Raw genomic sequence first — 10105 nt, forward strand, 5'->3', positions numbered from 1 at the left:
GTCCTGAACAATATAGGCTGTGATTTTCAGTGTGTGGGATATGCTGATGGCAGTTAAGTATTTTGGAAGCGAGGGGGGGCGCACATTATGGGACTGAAGCCGATGTTGATCTGAGAAATAATATAATAACAAAGCCAATGGACTGAGATTTTTCTGGCCTGTTCCAATGTCAAACCAAGGGCAGAGGGGCTACACTGAATCCCATAAAGACAGTGGAGAATGACTTACCATTTAAGGCAGCATGTCTTAATAGCAAAGCTAGAACAGTGGGGACATTACCTCTGATTCTGAATAAATATAGGAAAGATATACATTTATGTAGCCTTTCACACAAACCTGGTACATCTCTAAGCACCTTTCAGATAATCAATAGGAGGAGGCAATGGCTCGTGGTATTATCGTTGAACTATTATTTCAGAAAACAAGATAATGTTCTGGAAACCAGGGTTCAATTCTTGCCAGGGCAAATGGTAAAATTTGAATTTAATACAATTCTGGAGTGAAGAGTTTAATGATGACTCATACGAAGATTGATGCTTTATTTTTGACAGTTGTAATAATATCATTTCAATTGGTTCTTGGATAATGGACAATAGGTACTGTTTCTTTTCCTTTTTGTGTGCAACAGACCAGTCTATTTATAAGATAGAGTAATAATAGCAGCTTACGTTGAGTTTGAAAATGATGTAGCTCAATCAGAAATGATGACATTAAAAATAAACAAAAGGAATTTATGAAACTGTGAAGTGAAAAATTGGCTATGGGTAGATTACGACCCAAAATGAAAGGTATGATAGTAGATAGTCAATGATTAACACTGAAAGACAAATAAAGATGATGGGATACCACAGGTCACTGCAGCATATGGTTTTGGTGGGCTTAATGTGATAAAGGATTGTAGCCTAATCCACAACATTCCTGCACACTCCCTAAGCTCATTCCCAAAGCACAGAGCATTTGTGAGTGCTAAAGTCAGTAGCTCTCTCACCATATGCAAATAATTACCAGTCAAATGGTTTCTGAAAGACACAATTAGCCACAATATTACACTGTACACCCCATCAAACAGTTGCGGCAGGGAGGAGTGTGATTCTTTTTGTGTAACAATGTCTAAAACAGCAAGGAAGGATGAGGAGAGGGATATGATGAATGTTGAGATTAGAGATAGAAGTTTGTTCACTCTGGATCAAGTTGACATTAGGAGGGAAGATGCGTTGGGTAGGCTAAAGATATTAAGGTGGACAAATCCCCAGGACCGGATGGGATCTATCCCAGGTTGCTGAGGGAGGAGAGAGGGGAAATAGCTGGGGCCCTAACAGATATCTTTGTAGCATCCTTAAACACAGGTGAAGTGCTGGAAGACTGGAGGGTTGCTAATGTTGTCCCCCTGTACAAGAAGGGTAGTAGGGATATTCCAGGTAACTCCAGATCAGTGAGCCTGACGTCAGTGGTAGGAAAGTTTCTGGAGAAGATACTGAAGGATAAAATCTATTTATATTTGGAAAAGAATGGGCTTATCAGTGATAGGTTTTGTGCAGGGGAGGTTATACCTTACCAACGTAAGAGAGTTCTTTGAGGAAGTGACCAAGTTGATAGATGAAGGAAGGGCTGTAGATGCCATATACATGGACTTTAGTATGGCATTTGATAAGGTTCCCCATGGAAAACTAATGGAGACAGTGAAGTCACATAGTGTGCAGGGTGTTCTAGCTAGGTGGATAAAGAACTGGTTGAGCAACAGGAGACAGTAGTAGTTGAAGGGAGTTTCTCGAAATGGAGAAAGGTAACCAGTGGTGTTCCACAGGGATCAGTGCTGGTACCATTTATTTGTGATATACATTAATGATCTGGAAGAGGGCATTGTTGGCCTGATCAGTAAGTTTGCAGATAACACTAAGATTGGTGGAGTAGCAGAAAGCAGAGGAACTGTCAAAGAATACAGGAGAATATAGATAAACTGGAGAGTTGGGCGGAGAAGTGGCAGATAAAGTTCAATCCAGCGAAGTGTGAGGTGATGCATTTTGGGAAGTCTAATTCTAGAGCGAACAATACTGTAAATAGAGATCTGGGAGTTCAGGTCCATTGTACTCTGAAGGTGGCTGCACAGATGGATAGAGTGGTTAAGGCGGCTTATGGTATGCTTGCCTTCATTGGACAGGGTTTGAGTATAAGAGCTGGCAGGTCACGTTAAAATTGTACGATTGAGTTCTACAAAATCATGATGGTTATAGATAGGGTGGATAGAGAGAAGCTTTTTTTCTCAGGGTGAGGGATTCAGTAATGAGAGGTAACACATTCAAGGTGAGAGGTGAAAAGTTCAAGGGGGATCCACACAGAAAGTACTTTATACAGAGGATGATAGGTGTCTGGAACGTGTTGCCAGCAGAGATAGTAGAGGCAGGCATGGTAAATTCATTTAAGGTGCATCTGGACAGATACATGAGTAGGTGGGGAGCAGAGAGATACAGATCCTTAGGAACTGGACGATAGGTTTAGACAGTGGATTTGGATCAGCTCAAGCTTGGAGGGCCAAAGGGCCTGTTCCTGGGCTGTAAATTTTCTTTGTTGTTTGAGTGCCTTTTGCCCTGAGAAGATGTGACAACGATCCTTCATAGGCTCCCCCCATCCCCTCACTCTGAAATCAGCACTTTTGTGTGGATCTGTTTGCAGTCCCTGCAGCCATCACTAGAGATAGAAGACTTGGTGGGTTTCTGTAGTAATATCACATTTGCCATAGCTTCAAACTAATCAGATTGGCTAGTATCGCCACTGGGTGGGATGTTCTTCACTGTTTCATATTTACCCATTTATAGTGCTTTAAGGCTTGCTATGGCCTATGAGCTCACTGCTGATTTTGCTTCTGGAGGAGGTGGGATCTAGCCAAGTTCACTCTCCATATTTCACAGTAAAATACATGGTTTAAAAGCACAGAAACCCACCAAGTCTTCCATTAGTTGGTAACAAAACAAATTAAAGATCATACTAGATCAAAAGAAGACGTCTGTAAAGATTTGAAAAGAAAGTCAATAAAACGTTCAGAGCATTTTAGCAAAAGAGAACCAAGAAACAAATTAAGAAAGGGAAAAGAGAATATGAAACTAAATGAGTGCAAAATATAAAAGCAGTCTGTAAAACTTTTTGTAGATGTGTAAAATGGAAAAAAATAGCAAAATCAAGTCTGGATCCATTACAAGAAGATGCAATTCCAGCCCACTTAGAAAATAATGATCCAATTTGGCAAAGTCCACACGGATTAATGAAAGGGCACTCATTCTTGACAAACCTGTCAGAGTTTAAGGATATAAATAACAACGTATGTGGGAGAACCTCTGGATATTCAGAATGTTTTCAATAAGGTTCCACACTGCAAGGTAATAAATAAATTTGGAGCACGTGGGTGTGGGGAGATCTTTTAAGCATGGATTGAGAACAGATTAACGGACACAAAACAGTGTAGGAGCTAATGGTTCACTTTTCGTTTGGCCAGCTTCAATTAGTGTGGTTCCACAGGAATCAGTGTTTGGGCGCCAGCAATTTACAATCTGTAGGAATGATTTGGAATATAATAAAATATGCTGGGAATGTGAAACAAACATAGAATGCTGGACATGTGTGGATGTCCACGTGTGTGGATAGAGAACCCAGAGTTAATATTTCAAGTCCAATAGGGCTCTGCTTTAGTGGGGATTTAACATTATATTTCCAAGTTCACTGACGTAGTCTAGAAGAATGAGAGGTGATCGATTGCAATATGTCCGGACATGGTCATTTCAGGAAGGAAGCTTCCTACATTAGAATAAAGGGTGGGTTGTTTTGGACTGTGAGGAGTTAGAATTTCATCAATCAACCAAAACAAAAAAAATGGGCAGGGAATATTTGGAAACCTTTGCCCCAGAGGACAATGGAAATCCAATAGCTGAGCATTCTCAAGACTAGATCGATAGATTTCTAGATATCAAAGGACATGGGATTACTGTAGTAGAAACTTGATCTCACTGAACAGCAGAGTTTGTTCAAAATGTGACAAGGTTTTTCTCTTCATTCTTCTCAACATGTTATAGCCTAATCGTGAGGGTTATATCGCAGCTCTTTGCGAGGTTATCTGTTTGAAAAGAGGTTGCAAACACCTTTACATTATGAACATGGAGCAGCATAAAAAGGTCTTTCACTAATTTGAACATCAAGAGGATTCCCCTGATCCTTTAAAATCTCCGTAAGATGATTGTACTAGAGAAGGTCTTCACTAATATCACTAATACACTCACTCTGGTTTTAGAAGTTATTGCAGATCCCAGCAGAATCACCCACAATGTCATGTTTATAAACAGTTCTAACAATTTCAGGAGTCACGAAAATTCTCTCTCTAGCAGTTCCATTCGTTCTATCTCAATGAGAGTCATACAGTGTTACAGCACAGGAAGATGTTCTTCAACCTATCGTATCTGTACCAGTTACCAAGAACTGATCTACTCTAATCCCATTTCCCAGTACTTAACCTTATATGCGAAGGTGTTTCAAGTGATCATCTAAATAGTTTTTAAATGTTGCAGTGGTTCCTGCTTCTATCACCCTTTCTGAAAGTGAATGAGCCATTGAAAGGGGACATTCCACTTATTGTGCTGACTGTGAACACTATTTCTGCAAGGCTAGCTGACACCAGCAGCTGGTGAAGGAAATATAGCGAGTATATTCAGGAGTATAAAACACAATTGCTCATTTAAACTGTTGCCAAATCAAGTGAACACTAACCCTGTAACATGGGCACGGCTTTCCAAACTGCAACTGGTCCGAGGCTGGCAAACTGCCCAAAGGAAGTTTCCAAGAAAAGCATTGGCATCCCAGCGACTGCCAGCATCAAAATGTAGGGAATAAGGAAAGCACCTGCAAAATATAGAAAAGGGAAAGTAAACCATTGCCTAAATGTTAATGTCACCAGGTTTCATCGGAATACAAAACAGATACAATCAACATCCAGTGACTGTTACTTTTTTTACCCTCATTAATTGTACTTCGCAGCTAAGAAAATGTGCAATTGCAACAGTCAAGGGATTGGAAAGGGTTTTATTATAAGGTTGGACCTTGGAGTGAAAATACAATGTGTTACTGCCTGATACTTCTTACATTGATTCCATTTCCCCTCAGGAGAGCGGTTTCTGTCATGTTTATGGACCAGGGAGAAGAATTGTGAATGTAACAAAACAGTGTGACACCATAAGACAAGGCTACTTGCAAACAGGGCAATCTTTACAGGGGTGCAAGAGAGACTGACCACACTTGGGGTGATGCACCACATTCTCCATTTTGTCCTGGCCGTTGGAGAATCCAAATATTACCTCTGTGCACTGTTTCCTGCCTTGGGAAGAGAAAGGGACAGAAACTGGAAAGAGGAGGTGATAGGGAGGAGGTGACATTGACCCCCTGTATAAGAGAATAGAGAAATTGTGTTCATTGGGGGATAGCCTCACAGACTTCCCCACCCTAACAAACACCAATCATTCACCAGCATCACACTCATTTCACTCTGTCATCCGGAAGTCCTTGCACCAACATCAATTAATAAAAGCCATCATCAAAAACCTTCACAACTCAGCTTTAAACCACTGAACTCTTCAACCTTACATGGCCAACTGTAGTTTCATGCTATGAGAGTCAGCAATTTGCACCAGTCAATCTTCAGTTACTGGCGTAGCAATGTAACATTAGCCTGGGTGGCAGTATGTGAAGGTAGGCAGTAAAAGCTTGCACATGAGGGTGAAGGGTAAAGCATGCTTGTGAAGGCTTTTGGTTGGTGGCTTTTATTAATTGTTGGTGCAGGAACTTCCTGATGAGAAAGCGAAATGAGTGTGATGCTGGTGAATGATTGGTGTGTGTTAAGGTGGGGAAGTCTATGTTCACTGAGGGCCTACACGATTTGAGGGTCTGGCTTCAAACTGGGACAGCACTGTTGCCTCACAATACCTCACGATCCGATTCCCCCTCTGATGACTGTGTGCAGACTTTACACATTCTCTCGGTGAGTGTGTGTATTTCCTCCAGTTGCTCCAATTTCCTCCCACAGTCCAAAAATGTGCAGGGTGAGGTGGATTGGCCATGCCAAATTGCCCATCATGGACAAGAATGTGCAAGTTAAGTGGGTAGCTATGATAAATGCAGGCTTACCATGGATAGGGTATTGGGTGGGATGCTCTTCATAGGGTTGCTGCAGATTTGATGGGCAAATGGCACTATCATGATTCTTTGACATGGGCAGCAGTAGTATGGGCTGGCTGCCTGAGAGGCATCAGGAAGATCGCTGGTTCAGCAGCAGTGGTGGAAGATCAAATACTATCATCTCAATAGGACACAGTACATTTGTGCTTCACAAAGCCACAATATGTTTGATTATGTGGAAACTCAATGATCCTCTCAAATTAGCTGTTAAAACAGTTCCTAAGATGGGTCACTGGACCCAAAATGTTAACTGCGCTTTTCCTCTTCATAGTTTTATCAGATTTGAGTTTCTCCAGCAATTTCTGCTTTTGTTACAAAGAATTCAGATTTAGAAATAATAATGAGCAATAGTTAGCTGCCAAACGAGGTGTGTACAGCTATTTAATAATGATCATAATACACAAGTTCAACAAGATAACGACAAACATGAAACAACCAAGAAAATTCTCAACTTAGGAGGGGCTGATTTTAATAGGATGTGATACAGACTGCAAAGTAAGAAAAGGAAAATTCAATGGATGCTGGAAATCTGAACTAAAAAGTAGAAAATGTAAGAAATATTCAACAGATCTGGCAGAATCTCTGAGACAGCGATAGAATTAATGGCAGTTATTTGTTGTCACAATTACATTTTTATCCTGTATCTATGTGCTGTCGCACAAAAGTTCCACAATGGAGAAATATGCAGTGTATCTTTAATCCATCTGAATCCTGAATACAGAGCCATTGGGAGGAACCAAGTTATTCCCCTTTTTACAGCACGAGCTGCCATATTCTAGTAAGTGAAGGCTTAAATGTCCCAAATTCTCAGAAAACAAGTGTATAAGGTGAGCGGGTAGGATGGTAGGCAAGTGAGTGTGTGGGATGGGGGAGGTAGGTGGGTAAGAAAATATACTGCAAGGTTCAAGAAGGCAGTGAGTCTAGCTGTGTCAAGTGTAAGGAGCCCTATCAGAGTTTTAACACAATATGCTGAATATAGGTGGATCATTACACAGAGATTTAAGAATCAGTGCAGCAGAATATTACTTGTAACACACAATGTTGTTTTTCTCACTTGATACACGCCTGAAGAAGGTACTTGAGCCCTTGCCAGTGTGAAGCAACATTAGCAGCACTACAACATAAGCAACAATAAATCACAACAAGTAATTCATCTGGGTGCTACTGAGTGCTAACAGATGCATAATGAGATGGTTCCTAGAATTCATATTGTCCAAGTTAGTGACCCAACATATTGCAAGAATCACTGACAATTGATGTCCACTAAACTGTCATCCCTGAACAAAATGCTTGAAATTGGAACCCTTTCTGAGATGCTGTGCTCTGTTCTCCTCTGTGCTCTCCACAGTCTCCAAAAGAAATCACAACTGACAGCACTGAAACAGTGAAGTAAACTACCAATCACCAATTGGACATCTTTAAGTCAGCATCAGCTTCCATCTTGTCACAAAGGTTAGTTATTCTTGTAGTGCCTATCAGTGATTACAGATTTGTGTTACATTGCAGACACTGTCTTTATAATTGAAACTTAATCACGTCCTTGTATGGAGTAAGGGTGGATGGCATAACCAATGGTGATTGCAGGCTAAATTGCTAGTTGGTTCATTTAATGCGACCTTTTTACGCCATTTAATTGTTCTCTTAAATTTTTTATCTTCCCTGTATTTTGGATTTCATGACAATACCTCCGCCGTTTCTGTAAGCCAAATACGGGAATCTCCAGACATTGCCCAGACCAACTGCAGAACCAATCACTGAGAGCAGGTAGTCAGTCTTTGAGGTCCAGTTACCTCGCTCCACATTCTCATCACCTTCACTCACAGGATTATTAGTGGCAACCTGAGGAAAAGAGAGGTGATGGCTGATTTTAAAAAATTGTTGGATAAACTCAGCAGGTGCGGAGAGAAAGCAGAATTAACATTTCAAATCCAGTGACCCTTCTTCAGAGGAACAAACTATATAAATGCTGATAATAGAGTTAGCTGACTGAGCTCAGGAGGGACAGAAAGTAAGTTAGACAAAGGAATGGTTGATAGTATGGCAGGGAAAGGGAAAACTGCTAATGATGGAGACCATGAGAAAGTGCAAATGGGATGACTTGGCTGAAAGCAGCCATGTTGTGACCAGGCCTAGAGTAGATAAAGGACATTGCTAGCTCAGTTGGCTGGATGGCTGGTTTGCAATGCATGTGATGCCAACAGCATGAATTCAGCTCCTGTCTTAGGTTACAATATTGGACTCCCCTTCTCAACCTCTCCCCTCGCCTTAGGTTTGATGACCTTCAGCTTTTAGCACCACCTCTCTCTAACAACTTAGAGAGTCTTATGGCCTGGTAGGACAATGGGGACAACTTGGCCTGAAAAAGGTGCCGTGGCCCTAAAATCACTGAACTCGATATTGATCTTGATGACTGTGAATTTCCCAAGCAGAAAACAAGATACTGGTCTTCCAGCTTATACTTAGTCTTGCTGGAGCACAGCAGCAAGTCCGAGACAGAGATCTTGGCCAGGGAACATGTTAGTGTGTTGAATTGGCAGGTAACTAGAAGCTCAGGGTCACTTTACAGAGTGTAGATGGATACGCACTCTGCGACTTCTCTCTCCCAGTGTAAAGGAGATCGCATTGTGAACAACGAATACAACAGACTAGAATTATGGGAAATGGGTCAAACATGGCTAAGTGCTCTGTTAACCCCAGCTGCACCAGAGGCAAAGGGTGAACAATTCTGAGATGCCCATGCATCAAAGTGGAAGTATCAGAATCGATGCACCAGAGTCAGAGTAACTTGGAGAATGGGATGGAGTCCTTACAGAAAGGAGGGTGTGAGGATGAATAGTTTAGGCAAACGTGGGACGCAATGGGTTTGGAGTGGATGATAGCTCATTTGGCTTTCTCCACCTGGAACCAAAGCAAATGATACGTTTCCACCCAGCAAATAAACAACGTAACTGTTCCCCATTTGCCAGGAATCAGTTGGTGAACTGAACCCTCAAAGAAGCTCTGCAATTCACAACAACTAAAATCCCCAAATTATCCATACCTCTCAGGGTTTTACTTGAGACTACTGTCTAATGTTTTGATAGATACTCACCATATGCTTTGGAGCACGTGTTTGATGGTGAGTCTGTGAGAACCCAGATAAAGCAAATTTTCTTTTGTCAATTTGGTCACTGCTGAAAGATTCTTCTGTTACTGATGGCATGCTTGAAGAAGAGTGTTATAGTACTATGGTTAAAGAAGTGACAGAATTCTGAAACAGAGTCTAAGTGCAGTGCAAAGTACAGCAACTCTTCCACATGTGATTTTAAGTATGTGCAACTCTGCTTACACAGGTTATGGATTTATCTAAGATCCCAGAATATTTAAGCTATTCTTGGATTCAGTATTCCAATTGGCTGTTGTGGACATCATTGTCCGAGCATTCAGTATCAAAGTGCATTTACAGTTTTGACTATAGGTGAATTTTTAAAGGGGACAGTACATTACAGCTGTACAAATCAGAAAACAAGGCAAAGCCAAACCCTCCATGCATTCACTAAAATATTATTTGAAGCTGCCGGTGTTGAACTTGGGTGGACAAAGTTAAAATTCACACCACACCAGGTTATACTTGGAAGCACTGGCTTTCAAAGTGTCACTTATTCATCAGGTACCTGTCAAAGGAGCAGCGTTCTAAATTTGATGGAAGTTTCAATTATTAATATTGTTAACACTATTTCTATAATTATTAAATGGACAACAGTTACCTGTATAAAGCAGTTCCATATACCAGTCTGAGGTTTCTTATCTTTGGAAAAAGGGTAACATGCTATTATATCTCAACATCAATGTGTGATATATTATTATTGAATATGGTCATGATGCCAGCAATATATCATGCCTCGTGACCTAATCG

The 10105-nt window shown here is 41.0% G+C and overlaps 1 protein-coding gene across 1 annotated transcript in view; it reads right to left on the reverse strand.

Moving 5' to 3' along the window:
* LOC132820053 (sodium- and chloride-dependent neutral and basic amino acid transporter B(0+)-like) overlaps positions 1–9412 on the reverse strand; it is a 60707-nt gene extending 51295 nt beyond the window's left edge. Inside the window, exons 1-3 of the mRNA XM_060831971.1 lie at positions 9302–9412; positions 7896–8049; positions 4750–4881 (exon numbers count right to left, since the gene is read on the reverse strand). Of these exons, the coding sequence (XP_060687954.1) occupies positions 4750–4881; positions 7896–8049; positions 9302–9412 (397 nt within the window). The remainder of the gene's footprint in view (positions 1–4749; positions 4882–7895; positions 8050–9301) is intronic.
* Positions 9413–10105: the final 693 nt, after the last annotated feature.

The sequence above is a fragment of the Hemiscyllium ocellatum genome, chromosome 11, assembly GCF_020745735.1.
Source record: "Hemiscyllium ocellatum isolate sHemOce1 chromosome 11, sHemOce1.pat.X.cur, whole genome shotgun sequence".
NCBI classification, from domain to species: Eukaryota; Metazoa; Chordata; class Chondrichthyes; order Orectolobiformes; family Hemiscylliidae; genus Hemiscyllium; species Hemiscyllium ocellatum.